Here is a 15,816-nt window from a genome sequence, read left to right as displayed (position 1 = left end):
GTGGACAGACGGGGCTGCGCTGTTAGACCTGCAGGCGCATTGACAAGCTGGCTGGCTGAACTCGGCGGGGCAGGCCCCAGCACTCCCCACCCTGGGCCTATGAACTCCCAGCCGGGGGTCCCTTGCCCCCAGATCTGGAAGACCTCACGAGGAGTGTACAGAGCTGGAGGGGCTGGGTAAGGGAAGGAGAGGGAAGGAAAAGGGATAAATAAAATGCGAGGGTTATCGGGGGAGAGAAGGAGAAAGTTCAAGGGGAGCGCGGAGGTCGAGGGGGCTGCACAGAGCCGCGAAGCCTGGAGATGAAAATCTCGGCGGGTGTGGGGAGGGTGGAGGAGACAGCCTCGGGGGAGCCGGGGGTCGGGCTCTAAACAGAAGGTAAGCAGCGTTGTCTGGGCGCACCCACTACCCCTCCACCCTTAACAGGGAGAAAGAGAAGAAAAGGAGGGCAAGTGGGACCTCAGTCCTTGAGAATCACCTTCATAAAGTCTGTCTCCTTCCTCCACCACCACTCTTCCTGCCGAGAGCATCTTCACCCACGTAGGATCATGCCCACTCCCTCCTGCCCACGCCCGGGACTACGGGGATTAAAGGCCAACACTAAGGGAACAGGTAACACACAGCAAAGGGAGGTCTGATCTCGGGGCCTGGGGAAGGCACGTCCCCAGCTCCTTCCCTCTGGGAAGCCCACTCTGCATCTCATCTACGCTCACGCTCACTGGTCCAGCCAGGCGGCTCACTGGAAATTATCGTCACCTTTCACAGACAGCACGGCGCTGCCTCTCAGCCCCATTGCACGTCCATCACCCACTGTCGCCCTGGAGGGGACACACACCTGGCTTATGTTCCTGGTTACCACGGAGAGCAAAGCACTGAAGGCAGCATCCCATAGCAACAAGGCAGAGGGGCCCTTCCAGGCCTTTACACACACACACACACACACACACACACACACACACACACACTCACACACACACACTCACACATACATGCAGGCACCAACCCACTAGGACAGCTCACAGCCATGTGGAACAGCAGGCCCCAGGCCGGGCCTCTGGGCCTTCCCGAGAGTCAGCTGGCCCTCATGCCAGGTCCCCTGCCACACAGCTGCCATCCACCCTCCAGGCCAGTAGCCCTTGAGATGCCACGCAGACTCTTCCACTCATCCGGGCTTCTTAAGTGTCTCTGATAGACACCATGTGTCCCAACAGGAAAACACACACTCATCAACTCTACAAAATGCTCCAGATGTGATCAAAGCCGGAAAGGCAAAAGACACCAGAGATGGGTTGCGTGGAAGGGGGAGAGGTTAATGGAGAGAAGAGAGGAATCCAGGGATGTGGGTACGGGGGTGAGGGGGTGAGTCCAATGGACGGAGTCCAGGACTGGGGTCCAGACTCCTGGGCTCCAACCCCAAATTCAACTTGCTCCCTGGGGAAACCTTGGGTCTTGCCCCAAGACCAGCTTCAGGCTTGAGACGGTATCCCGTACAGCCTAGAAAGTTAGCCCCAGAAGGGATGTTACAGATCACCTGGCCCAACCCCCTTGTTAGGTGAGGAAGGCAGCAGGTAATCTACCTGCCTGGAGCATCGCCACCTCTAATCTCACACGTCCTCCCACCTCCTAGCTCACTGCCGTCTCTATTAAATGTCAGCAACTTACATATTAAAGATTCCTTACTTGGAAGTGGCCTCAGACACGATACCTCCGTCCCTCCGCCTTGTTACTTCTGCTAGAGGATTTTTTTTTTTTAATAAAATAAGAGAATGGTTTTCAAGGATCCCCAGAGCTAAAATTCCTAAGTCCCCACGATCTACGGCAACACCCTCTTTAAGGAACCAGATCTGTTTTATTCTAAAAGATCCTAGAAACCCTTTACACCCCATCTGGCCACCTGACCACATCCATCCACTACCCCCACCCTCTGCCTTGGGGCCCCATTTGAGAAGCAGCCCATGTGTCTCACCTGCATGGTTTCCTCCCCCAAAGTGCAGCAAAGTGGTTAAAATAATGGACTCTGGAATGGTCCTGCCTGAGATTTGCAGCAAGTGACTTATCTTCGCTGCACTGCTGTGTGCTCATCTTGAAAACAGGGGACAACGATCGTGCCAAGTTCACAGAGTTGCCGCGAAGATTAGACCAGATCAGGTCCACACTGGGCGAGGTGACACGGGTACCCGGTGAGCATGGGATAAGCGCTGCGTCAGCCGTGGTCACCATCACACCCACGAAGACATCCCCGCTGGTGAATGGGGAGAGACAGCTCCCATGCACTGATTACCACCTAGTGAAACCTGCGGGTCAGCTGGGACGTGGAGGATAAGAAGACTGGACTCCCACTCCCCAGAATGCCCACCAGGTCCTCTCACAAGGACAGAGGGCGTCTGGGAGAAGAAGCTGTTCCTCTCCCCACACTCCCCACCCTCCCTCCATCCTGTTTGGCACAAAACGTACAATGTCTCGGGTCCTTTCTAGCGCCCACACAGAGGAGCCTCAGGTCCTTTCCAAGTAAAAGCAACCGGCCCACATCAGTGCCGTCCACACATCTACACCCGCATGAGCCAAACCCTTCAGGGACAGGCTCTTTTCCTTAGGATAAAGCCCCAAATCTTCAAACGGCCACGAATGAACGGAGCTCTGCGTCCCCTTCTGCCACGTGGTACCAGGGAAAACACATCGTTTCTGGAGTCAGACAGGCCTGGGTTTGAATCTCAGATGGGCTGGCCTGTGCTTTCGGAAAGATCCTCCAGGGCCTGGTCCCTGCTTCGCCCCCGCCTGGCCCCCATTACTCCCCCCACCAGGCACCCCAGGCCCCCTCTTTCTGTTGTGGGCAGCATACCCTGTGGCAAAGAGAACTGACTCTGGAGCCAGACTTAGGAGTTCAAACCTCACCTCTTCCTTACTCACTAGCTGTGTGACGGCGGGTGACTTAACACCCTCTTTGTGTCTGAACTGCTCATCTGCAAACTGAGGGTGATAGTATGTCTCAAAGGGTCGTTGTGAGTGAGCAAGTGCACGGGGCTTAAACAGCGCCTGGCACACAGGAGGCACCACAGGCCGTGAGCTACTGTCATTATTCTGCTCATCTCGGCCTGGCTCTCACTCACGCACCAAATCTTCGTTTAAATGTCACTGCCTCAGCTGGCCTTCTCCAGTGAGGCTGGATTGCCCATGACAGCCCACACTCTGCTAGTGTAACCCACGTCACACTCACAATTAACTATACGTTACTGGCATAAACAAGGAGTTTGGAATTAACGTATACACACTACTATATATAAAATAAACAACAAGGACCTACTGTACAGCACAGGGAACTACACTCAATACCCTGTAATAATCTATAAGGGAAAAGATTCTGAAAGAGAATATATATATTGATATATTCAGTTTTATATATCACTTTGCTGTACACCTGAAACTAACACATCATTGTAAATCAACGATAGTCCAATAAAAATTTTAAAACAATAAAAATAATAATAAAAAACTAGACATAATCTGTCTTTCCTGCTGGCTCATAAGCTCCACAAGACCAGACAAGGGGGGACCACAGGTCCACATATTTCCAGAACGGTCCTGGTTTATACCTGTTGTCTCACTGGGGCGGGCTACATGGGCGTTCAGCAAATACCAACTCCTCTCCCCTTAAAAAAGAGTGTACTTTCCAGAAACATGGATTTGTGCTCAGCCATACGACTGCTTTGGCCAGTGGAGCCCTAGCGGATGGGATGTCAATGATGCCTTAAGAGGCACTGTGTGTGTCTGTTTCCCTGTCTTTCCTTGTGCTCTTGTGACTCACCATGAGAGGACCACGCCCAGGTAGCTTCTGATCTACGGAGAGCATGCAGACCTGTGGAGACCTGAACACAGTCTGAAGCCTGGAGCCAAGCCCAGCCGACCCTCAGCCTGAAACAGACCTTTTCCACTCAACCTACAGACACTTGAGCAAGAAAAATAACCAACTATTGGTGTAAGCTGTAGATCTGGGGGTGGTTTGTTACGCAGCATTATTTTGACAGTAGCTGACTAGTATACTCAGCATAGCTATTAATAATGCTCCCTTTCACTCTCAAGAGTGTCCTAGGTTAGACGGTAAATCATCTCATCACCCAAGGTGATTAGGTAAGTTATCTCATCAGTCCACATCTATCTTTTTCTTCACTTTAACTCTAGCACCTGAAACAATAAACACAAATAAACACAGCAAAGATGCCCAATAAATATACCGCATCAGAGGGAACTGAATTATCCATTCTCTTAAGTCTCTCTCCCAAAACACTGAGTCTTCTCCCAGCTGGACGGTGAGAGGTCTGAGTTTGGGGACTCTCCTCTTTCTTTCACGATGTCCCTGAGAGATGCTTCCAGCTGGCTGCTGGATCATCAGAGGGCTTAACCTCACCCCCAGGGCTAAACCTTCAGAGAAGCGTTACGGTGTCCATGGTGGGGGGAGGGGGCATTTGACAGGAAGGGGAAACAGGCCGGGGGGGGAAGCCTGGAGAAGGAGCGGCTGCCCGTCCGCCCGAAGGCTGAGGATTGGGCTGCGTGTCAGCCTAAGGAAATACTGCCGTGTTGTCAGAACTGATAACTGCTGGAAACTAAGCCATTGCCCTTACCCTCCTCCAGACTACAATTCCAAATAAAAAGTTCAAGGTCCCAGTCCTCCAATCTCATCTCTGTCTCTCCTGTGTTCAGTTAACACGGATTTTATGAAAGAAACCGACAGGGCTGAGGCACCAGCCCTGAGTCCTGAGCCCTCAAGGAGTGCTTCCTGAGGCCCTGGAACGGGCTGGGCGATGCAGGCTGAGGGTCACAACCTCTCCACATCAGAGTCAGCCACTCTGCCAGGGCAGACAGCCATCCCTGGCAGTTACCCAACTACCCACACCTTTGACTACCTTGAGAAAATCCCAAGAAGGTACTGGAGGACAGCAGTCTCCCAGGCAGCGATCTTGAAGCTTTTTGTTTTGTCTTTTTCTTGCTTATGTCTGTGACTTCCAAACCCACAAAATGCTGTGGTTTTCCGTTCCTGAAACAGAGGCATACGTCTGTGCAAAGTGCCTGGGCATGCCCAGCTAATTAAATGGAGAGATCTTGCGGTCGCTGTTGTAACGTGTGTTGCAACGATGTTATTCAATGTGTCAAGACGTTTTCTGCTTATATTGGTCACATACCCATGTGGCATGGGTGGAGAACATCACTCAGCAGAATATCATTAGCAGGAATGGGGAGCTCAGGGGTTCCAGAGACAGGCGGTGAAACAGTGGCTCAGGGGGATCAAAGAGTCGGGCTGTGTCCGTGGTGACTTATCCCCTGGCCGGTCCCCTCCTTCCTTCTAGGGCGAGATCAGCCCCTCGGATGCACCTGAGGTCCTGCTTCCCACAGGCAGAGGGCGGCTGCCGTCACAGCCTAGAGGGTTTGTGGAGGAGACGCAAAGGTTCCTCTCTTTCTCTCTCTCCGCAAGAGGATGTGCACCAGATCCAAAGGGCTGAATGACTTGCCCAAAGTTTCCCAAGAGTGGGTGAGTGAGACGGGCCATTCCCACCTCCCAGCCAGGAGCGCACACGTCCTGAACCCCCGAAAGCTCTGTTTTGCCACCTAAATCCCAGAGAAACCACTTGACAGCATCTCCTTTTGCTCCCCATCATCACGGCCCCTTGGTCTAGGCTTTCCTCCCCCTGCACTGTCTCAGATACCTCCTCCAACCACTTCCCGTAGCCCCAGGGCTCTCCTCCCAGCTGTCTGCAGTCTCAACCTGTTCTTGAGCCTCCACTTCCGTCAGCATGTCCTGACCAAGAATACTTCAACCTGACTCTTGTAAATCTCCCAACCACACTCCCTTCTTCCTTCAAATCTCTACTTTCTGCTCAAAACTCGCCTGTCCTGTAATTCTCATCTTTCTCTCATCGACCACGCTAAAGCTAGTCACAAACCCCTTCGGAACCTTTGGCCCATCCCCTTGCCCACCACCTTGCCCCCAGCCCGTCTACACACAGCTCTGTGCCCAGGTTCCCCGTTGGGTACCACTTTACCTCTGCAGCTTCCATCAGATCTACTGTGAGCACCTGGGGTCCCACTGTTACACTTCAAGCTTCCTGCTTTCCCCCTTCTTTTCGCTTTGACACCACACCCACGACAGAGCTTGGCATCCAGCAGACCCTTGATGTAGGGATCGACTCTTGTGTCAACAGACTCTGAGCTCTGGCCTGGATTTCTTGTGACCTCGCAAAACAAGCAAGAGGGACAAAATGCAGCTCTCCTCGGCAAAGCCACCTGCCTTATCACACTGACTCTGGTCCCATCCTGGAAACACCATTTCACTCTCACTGGGAAACACCAGGAAGACATTTCCATGACAAAGGCAGAGCCTCCACAAAAGCCCACACCTGCCAGGAGGCAGCCTCCAGGATAGGCTGTGGAAGAGGCTTACCTGGCACACAGTGCTACCTGCTCAGGGGTCAGGTTACTAAAGCTGCGACGGAGACGGAGCAGCGAACTGAAGTCGGGAAGGAACCTACTCGGCTGACAAAAGCAAGCAGTGACAGCTGACAACCTGATGACATGGAAGAAGTCGGGGAAACGAAAGACTCTGAAAAGCAGAAATGAGAAACCGAAAACATGGCATTCGGGGGCCCCCTGACAAACAGCTCTTGCGAGTGACACATCACTCCTGCTGAGACAGGGGTGCTCACGAGGATGGCCCATCGCAGAGCAGGGGGTGACCTGGTCAGCGAGCCCCACTCCCCCCTCCGCAGACCACGCCAGCTGTCCCTCAGAGTGCTGATCAAAGGGATTAACGCTAGGCATCTGAAAACCCAGCTCGCCCAACGTCTGGCTGGATGACGCTCTGGGTCACCTCCAGCCACGTGGTACGAGGGCAAACACACAGTTTCTGGAGTCAGACAGGCCTGGGTTTAAATCCCAGATGGGCTGGCTTGTGGCTTCGGGAAGCTCCTATCTCCCTGAGCTCAGTACCCCACCCCCTCACCCCCGTAACACGGAGGTTAAGAACGTCCACTTGGCGGGGTCGCTAGGAGGCACAGAGCACACACACGCAACGTGAATACAGCACACTGGTTTACAATTTTTAAAAAAACACAGTCTTGAAGCGAGAGAGAGGCATGGACATATATACACTACCAAACATAAGGTAGATAGCTAGTGGGAAGCAGCCGCATAGCACAGGGAGATCAGCTCGGTGCTTTGTGACCACCTAGAGGGGTGGGATAGGGAGGGTGGGAGGGAGAAGCAAGAGGGAGGAGATATGGGGATATATGTATACGTATAGCTGATTCACTTTGTTATACAGCAACAACTAACACACCACTGTAAAGCAATTATACTCCAACAAAGATGTTAAAAAAATAGTCTTATGATTACACAATATTTGTCAAGACAAACTAAAGAACTATATAAAATTCTGCTAGTTTAGGGAATAGTATAACTTCCCCCAGGGAGCAGATAAATAACAACTCTACCTAACCAGACCTGTGTCCATCACCACGCTCTTTGCACAACTATATCGTAATCCTCGCAATAATACTGTGGGGAAGGTAGGACAGGTGTTATGATGCCCATTTCATAGCTGAGGAAATGGAGGCTTGAGAGAGAACGGCTTGCCCCAGTATTATATCACTTGGAATCAAGGCTGGAGCCAAAACCGAGTTCTTCTCATCCTTAACCCACTGCTCTCAGTCTAGAGGAACGTCCCTAGGCAGGTGCCTCGGGGTTTGATAAACACGTGGACAGTCACTCTATCCATCTTCTAAATTAACAAGTGCAGCCTCACTCCGTCTCCACTTCTTCCTAGAGTAGGAGCTCTTATTTGTTTTAAGTCTGTCTTCATACGGCTGCCTCTTTACATCTTTGATCACATTTCTTTTCCTTCCCTGAAACAGTTCTAGCCTGGCTGGTTTTTCTCGAGGCAGGATTCCCTGACTTGGACACATGAGGCTTTGCCGCGATTTGGGAAATCCCTAAGTGACGTGATCCTAAAATGTTTTCTGAGATTTTCAGGGGTCTGTGGGTGCTGCCATGCGACAACGGATGTTTCCAGAAAGAGTCAGAGTCACCCCCAAAAATCTCTGCCCGATGCACAGCTAACAGCCCGGAGCCCCCTCATCACAGATGACTGGTCTGGGGGTCAGCTTCCCCCCACCCCCATGATCTTCTCCATACCCTGTTTTTCTATAGCCTCACAGTTACTCTTTGAAAATTTTCTCCATCAGTCTGTCCCTCCATTTCCCGGAAAAGCCACGTGGTCATCTACACGCTTGGGAATTTGACTTTGAGCTTGAGCTCCTGGAGAACGGGGTCCGGCTTAATTCATCTCTACCCCCCAGCACCAGTGTCTCACATGTGGCCAGTGCAAACAGGTGTCAGCTTAACTATACCAGGTGAGGTGTGCGTGCAGGAGGGCCCTGCTCTGACTTTCCCAGGCCAGCGGGTCCCAAAGAGGACGATCACGAGGATGAGGCTGTCAGAAGAGCCCGCATCACAGGAGGACACACAGCGAGGCCAGGCGTGTTACGCGTGCAGAACTGTTAGGGACGCGAGAGCTATTTTCAACTAATTAAAGGCTGGCCTACACAATAGGATGCTCTTGTTCAGAACAGGACTGAAAGAGAGGGAAATCAGCAGAGTTCTTGCTCTGGCTCCATGACCATTTCTAGTGGCTACAAATGTCCAGCAGACAAACAAGCTGCCCCCGAGGCCAGGCGTCTCCCCCATTACAAGATAAATCATGCAGAGGCTGGGCATCTGCTCGATCAATATGCGGGGAGAGGAGTCTTCAATTCCCCATTCCACGGCGGGGCACTGAGGTCAGCCAGCCTCTAAGCTCCTCCCACCTCTGTGATGCCATGGTTTGGTCCCAGGGGTTCTGGATAACTGAGAGTTTACTGCACACAAGGTCCAAGGGGATAGGAAATTACAGCTTTGTCACATATTTTCAGGCTAATATCAGCTTCTCTTCCCCTTGGGAAATAGGATGTGACATAAGGGAGTCAAGGAGGCAGTGAGCTGGGAAACCAGACCCTCACCCCGTCCCAGCTCTGGCCGTGCAACCCTGGGCGGCCATGGGGATGCGCGTGCAGCCTCCTGGTAGCCCTGGGAGCTACCAGGTACCATACGGCTGATACTCCAGGAAGGAAGATTCAGTTTGATCTGAACCAAGAGCCACCAGCCATGGAAGGCAGGGAGGCCACCCTCAGGGGACCAGGACGGCCTTTGGGTGCAGCCTCAGACTAGAGCTGGGGGCACCGTATTCAACTCCTGGTCCACTGGCAGCCCCAGGCCGACTCCTCTCCTCTAGAGGGTGCAGACCTGGCGGGGAGTGGCACTCTGCAGGGAGGGGGGAGAGAAAGGAGAGTGGGACACCTCACATTTTATAAACAGCTTGACTTATTTCCCACTCTGTATGGGCCAGAATATAACTGCACGGAACATCGTCATCCCTGTTTCTGCCTCGCCTCAACCAGCTACTGCCTATTTTTCTCTGTCTACTATGTTCCTACGCCCTCAGAGGTAAAGGAAAAATCTTCTTCAGGCCCATGAGACATGACTTCTTTCCAGCCTGCATAACGTTTCCCTGCTAAATCCAATACTTCAAAGGATGAGACCTGCAGATACCAAGGCGCTAGCCCACACGTCACCACTCCTTGGCTTCCTCTCTTGGGTCCAGCCTCATCTCCTCCCAAGCCTGGATGCTCTGCTAACTTACAGGTCAGAGCCAGGGACACGGGCCAGGTTGGCACAGAGTCCATACAGGTGGGGCGAGATCTGCAGGTCGAGTTCTTGACTTGACCTCTTCCAACTGACAGTCAGGAGGGACCTGGCTTTGGGGCACTGTGATTTCTGGCCATCGACACCAGGCTCAACAAGTCCATATTCGAGGCAGCCCAGGCTGGTGACAAAGACACATTCAGGACCTTTAACCTCAGCCTTTCAGAAAGCAATGTTTCCAATTCCAGCACCACCTCTTCTAGGAAGTCTTCCCTATTCTGCTAGTAGCAACCACTCTCCATCTGTTGTCCCAACCTATCATGTTAGTACTTATATATGACAGTCCTGAAAAGCCCTCAATTCATCCTGCCTCCCACAGGTCTGTCTCCCTACGTAACTGCTAGATCCGTAAGGACGCAAACTCCACCCTACATCTCGCTGTGCCTCCAGAGATTTGCTCACTGTGAGCATCAGTAAATGTTTACTGCATTGAGCTGAACTGCCTTTATAAATCCCAGGGAAGGATCAAGGAGGAGGCAGCAGGGCTCAGGAAATAATTCATCACAGGTTGATCAACATTTTTTCCTCTCCATTCCCTCCCCCAAACCAGCTGCAGCCAGTCCTTCCTGAGCCTGGCCTGCTGAGAAGCCTCCTAAGAAAGAATGTGGCTTCCTCCATCTCCCTCCTGGAGGGATGTGGATGCGTCGTGTTTCAGGAGGTTAGCAGTGGGGCTCAGAGACACAGAGGTATGCACCAAATCACGCAACCTTCTAGTGGCCTTTCTGGGGAATTCTGGCAAGAGCAAGCACCTCTGCCTTTTATCAGGAGGAGGAAAAGCCAATTCCTTGATGCCGAGGTCCTGGATGGGCTCTGCACTGGTGGGGCTGGAGGCGGCTGGAAGTCCAGGATGGTAGACGTGTAGCCGGGTGGAGGCACAGTGCCACTCTTGCTGTCCACAGGTGATGCCCAAAGGCTCTTGAAATGGCATAGATACCGCTGTTAGGTCACTGAGGAAGCAGGACATTTCTGAGAGGACTCCAGACCTGCCACAGGGATGGGTTTCACGTCCAGGGCCTGACCTTAGGAAGCCTCCCTGGGGAAATGGCATCCCTGAAAGAGGAGGGAACGAGGAAGAGCCGTTTACCCCTCTCTAAACTGTCATCCCGACTTGACACGGTGGATGCTGCCCGCGTACGATGCCCTTGGCCCATTCCCCAAAGTCCACAGCTGCACAGCCCCCGAGCCCGGCGGACTTCTGGGCACGTCTCCTCCACATGCGGTCACAGGAAGGCAGCGCAGATGCTTGAGAATACAATTGTGCATCTCAGCTTCAGCCAAGCGCGGTGAGCAGCTAACCCTAACTCAGATGTCCAGAGCCTGCTGTTTCCTCTCATCCATAGCAAAACCTCCCAGCTAAGAAAACATGCCCGTGAGCAGATGTTCATTTCAGTGCAAAGACAGGGCAGGGCGCTGACTAATACGGGATCACCCCGTATTAGTCAAGCCTAAAGGCCCAGCCTCCCGGGTTCCCCAGAAAATAAAGGCCATTTCCCTCCTGGGATGTCGGGGAGTTAACCCAGGGCCGTGCAGGCAGAAATCTACTCCTCCGCCTGCAGGGACACCCAGGTGGCCCCTAGGGACTAGCAGGGCCGTTTCCCTCCAGCTACAACATCATCTCCCCCACTGGCTCCAACACACACCTTGTTTCTTCCAGGGCACAAGTGCTTCGGGCTCGGAGTTCCCAGGAGATTCTTCTGTGAGAGGGGTCGCTACTGGATACCTCCCTGGGGAGCTTCCCAGGCAACTCACATACACACACACACACACACACTCCACTCAGGCCTGCAGGCCCCGAGGTTTCTAGAGCAAGGGTATGACTCAGGGTGGAGAGCTCTGCTGGCCTGGGAGCGCCATCAGCAATCTCACAGTGCAGCCTGCTGGGCCTGGATGCCCATGCAGCTGCGGGGGGAGGGGCGCGGGGTGCAGGGAAGGGGCATCTTTTTTTTTTTTTTTTTTTTTTTTTGCGGTACGCAGGCCTCTCACTGTTCTGGCCTCTCCCGTTGCGGAGCACAGGCTCCGGACACGCAGGCTCAGCGGCCATGGCTCACGGGCCCAGCCGCTCCGCGGCATGTGGGATCTTCCCGGACCAGGGCACAAACCCACGTCCCCTGCATCGGCAGGCGGACTCTCAACCACTGCGCCACCAGGGAAGCCCCGGGAAGGGGCATCTTGCTCCCCCTCTGTCCACTTTACACACCTGGGAAAGGAGCCTCGAAGCCTAAATCTCAAGTTTAGGCTTGAAGGGTTGCGGAAGGGGAAGGGTAGCTTTACGTGCCAACGGATCTCCCACCCCGCTGGGCTCTCAGCTGCTCCGTGCTTTCGAATGTTCCAAACCGTGGGCACCGGGAGAGAAGCAGCGCTCGGGGCTGCCAATGAGGAGCTGGGGGCCCAAGGCGACGGGCGGGAAACAGCTCGGCTGGGCCTTTGCAGGGCGTACCTTCAACTTGGACCCCCCTGCCTCTGCGGATGCTTCAGCACTGACCACATGGGTGCAGTTCCTACGTGAGCACCAAGAGGGCGCAGTTCACAGGCATGAGCCGCGATGGAACCACAGGGTCAGGGTGGCCTCAGGCTGGGCCCTGTGGGCCGCTAGGTCCCGACAGGTGAAGGCAGGAAGGATGGAGAAGAAGTGGCAGCAGAGGGAAGTGGCGCTGAAGACACACCCACAGGAGTTGGGGTCAGACCGGGGACTGGCAGATGGCGGAGAGGAAGGAGGTGACGTGGACACACGAGCTTAGGGGGAGCCAGCTGAGTGCGGGGAGACCCATACCCGCCACCCCAGTTTCCTCTCCAGCTGCCTGCTCTTGGCTTCCCTGCCTCTGCTACCCACCTATGCCCCCAACGCCTCTGTCCCTTCCCTCTCTCCCCACTACAGTCCCCTCGTCTCTCTGCAGCAGAGTAAGTTCCTCACCCCTCTGGATAGGCCACAGTCCCCCACTACAGCCCCCATACTACCTGTGTCCCATCCCCTCCCCTCCAGCCAGTGTCTGAAAGATGTCCGAGGCTCCAGGCGCGTCCGAGCCCCACATCCAGGCCACTGGCACTGTGCAGCAGGTGAGGAAGCGGCAGTGGACAGCCCCCAGCCCCACAGCACACTGCACCCGTCTGGACAGCTTTGGGCTCTGCGTCCTCGGGAACCGCCAGACCCCAAAGCCAGGATCTGCTCCAAAGGCACCTCTTCCCCCGCAGGTGAGGCTGCTCCGGTGGCTGAAACGGAGGGCACGCTGGAGCCGTTGCCCACTTAGCTGGCGGCCGGTCACCCGAAGTCTCCGGAGGAAAACGTGGGGCTCTCCGGGAGGGAGAATTTTTATTTTCTGGTATCGTATTTTTTCAAAAGGAGTGAATAGTTGGAGAAAACAGGCGACAGCGTGGGTGGCCACCAGAGAGGCAGAGAGGATGATCAAAGCCCACGAGGCACAGGGGAAGCAGCCCTGGTGTGGCCCAGAGAACAGTCTAGGTGGCCGCACCTCACAAAAGGCCGCCAGGGGACGGGAGGTGCAGGGTGAGGGGCCTCGGTCACCGGCATTTGTGGCCCTACTCCCCGACCCCAGCCCCTCGGCTAACGGTCTTCAGCTGGAACAAACACCTGCTGTCCAACTGAGCTCCCAGTTCCCTGGGAGGGCCATCCCATCTCTGCGTGGGAGGTGAGCCTGCCCAAACTGTGACTCCCAGCCTGCTGCCTTCTTCCAAGAAGAAGCTGGAATCCCTCCCTCTGGACTCGATCCTTCTGGCGGCCACCCCTCTCGCGGTCCCAGCCCAGGGCGAGCAGCCCGGAACACTCTCTGAGTTTGCTGGCTGATGAATCAGCTCATTAAAGTGAGCCACAGATGACTGAGTGGCAGCGAGTCCACTGTGTCAGGCACAGGGCCGAGGGTCCCCACAGTTTCCAAACAAGCGTGCTCTATCAATTTCCCCCGTAGAGCCCTAGCTCAGGCTCCCAGTTTCGGAAAACCAGGATGCCGAAGACCAAAGCGGGGACGCGACTTGACCAGAGCAACAATCGCCCCTAGTGGCCAAGCCTGGGCAAGACCCCAGTCTCCAGGCCCCACTCAGCCCGGTGGTCCCCCACTGCACAGGGGTCCTCCCAACATGCCAGCTGGGAAAGAGGTGGGGCTTCAACAGCCCGTGGAGTTCCTAGAGCCCTCAACCCACTTGAGGCTACTCAGACCTACTGCCTTCTAGAAAGTTCTTTCAAAAAGCTTTTCACCCATGTTCTGTAGAAACTGGGGAAATTCCCAAGGCAATAGGGCATCATTTTAGGAGCAGCACTGAAGGGAGAGGTTTAGGACCCAGTTCTCTTCTCCCTTCCAATTTTTTGGAGAAGCCATAAAAAGCCTGCATTTCCACGCAGAGCAGCTGGCTTAGCCCTTATACTATGTGCCGGGTCTTCCCTTCTCTTGGTCAATACTGTGGCTACTTGGGAATGACCCAAGGATCTGCTTCACCCACGTTCTTCTCTAGGCAAATTTGAGGGACGATAATAAAAGAGAGAACTCTACTCACTCCTCTCCCCACAAGAGCAGGCAGGGAGAGACCACAGTGCTGAAGACCCCAAGAGGCAAGTCATGGAACATCCGTCCACACTACCTGCTGCCCCACAGCTGCCACTGCCCTCCCCCACCCAGGAGCTGGCTCCCCACCTGTAGGACACAGAGCAGGGGCGTCACAGCCTAGAACAGCCAAGCCCTCTGCTCGGCCAACACACTTCCAGGAGCCAAGACAGTTGGCAGAGACCTTTTGGGTCCTCCCAAGAGTCCCCTCCCACATCTTACCTGATGAGGTCAATAGGCTGAAACTTATAAAACACCCCATAGCGTGCCCATTCTTGATACAGCAGCTAAACAAAAAAAAAAAACAGAGAACCAGATTAGAGGTACAGCAGACAACTATTCACCTTTCGTTATTCAGCTTTAGCAAGTCAACATTTGACACACACCCCTCCCCACCAAAGCCATCCTGGCAAGTCAAAATCGAATCCCCAAAGCCCAGCTTCCAGGAGAATTCCCATGAGATATCCACAGGGAGACTCCAAAGGCAGGAGGCTATTGTCCTCCCCCAATAGTAAAGGTGATCTTCATCACACTCTGGGTGTGCTGCACCTACCAAGCAAAACCCCTCGCTCTTCACTCCCTCGCCTTGCTGAGTCCAGCCAGATGAGCCCTGGCGTTCATTTATTCACTCGTTTAATAAGTACTGACTGAATATCCACCTTGTGCCAGGCCCTGTCCAGACACTGGCTAAAGCAGTAAACCAGACCAAGTCACTGCCATCATGGGGCTTATTACCCCTTGTGTGCAGAGACAAATATTAACTTATAAATGTCACGGAGAAAAATAGATCAAGGTAGGGGGTAGAATATGAAGAGCGGGGTAGGGTGCTATTTTAGACAGGATGACAAGGGAACACCATTTACAACAGCCAAGACACGGAGACAACCTAAATGTCCATCGACGGAGGAATGGATAAAGAAGACGTGGTGCATATATACAATGGAGAATTACTCAGCCATAAAAGGAACAAAATAATGCCATTTTGCAGGGACATGGATGGACCTAGAGATTGTCACACTGAGTGAAGTAGGTCAGACAGAGAAAGACAAATATCATATGATATCACTCATATGTGGAATCTAAAAAAATGGTACAAATGAACTCATTGACAAAACAGAAATAGAGTCACCGATGTAGAAAGCAAACTTACGGTTACCAAGGGGGAAAGTGGGGAGGGATAAACTGGGAGGTTGGGATTGACATACACACACTACTATATATAAAATAGATGACTAATAAAGACCTACAGTATAGCACAGGGAACTCTACTCAATACTCCGTAATGACCTATACGGGAAAAGAAGCTAAAAAAGAGTGGATATGTGTATGTGTATAACAGATTCACTTTGCTGTACACCTGAAACTAACACAACATTGTAAATCAACTATACTCCAATAAAATTTTTTTAAAGATAAAAAATAAAATAATTTAAAAAATAAAGTAATTATTGATAGGTATTAAAAAAAAAAAAGAAAAGGATGGCAA

The 15,816-nt window shown here is 53.2% G+C and overlaps 1 protein-coding gene across 4 annotated transcripts in view; it reads right to left on the bottom strand.

The window, feature by feature from the left end:
• The window catches only part of ANO2 (anoctamin 2), a 339,121-nt gene that overhangs the window by 204,524 nt on the left and 118,781 nt on the right, over nucleotides 1-15,816 (bottom strand). For all 4 annotated transcript variants that reach the window (XM_033867162.2, XM_033867161.1, XM_033867163.1 and 1 more), the window contains one exon: nucleotides 14,553-14,617. In XM_033867162.2, the coding sequence (XP_033723053.1) occupies nucleotides 14,553-14,617 (65 nt within the window). The remainder of the gene's footprint in view (nucleotides 1-14,552; nucleotides 14,618-15,816) is intronic.

This window comes from Tursiops truncatus, chromosome 11 (genome assembly GCF_011762595.2).
Source record: "Tursiops truncatus isolate mTurTru1 chromosome 11, mTurTru1.mat.Y, whole genome shotgun sequence".
Taxonomy (NCBI): domain Eukaryota; kingdom Metazoa; phylum Chordata; class Mammalia; order Artiodactyla; family Delphinidae; genus Tursiops; species Tursiops truncatus.
This window is presented reverse-complemented; position numbering and strand designations above follow the sequence as displayed.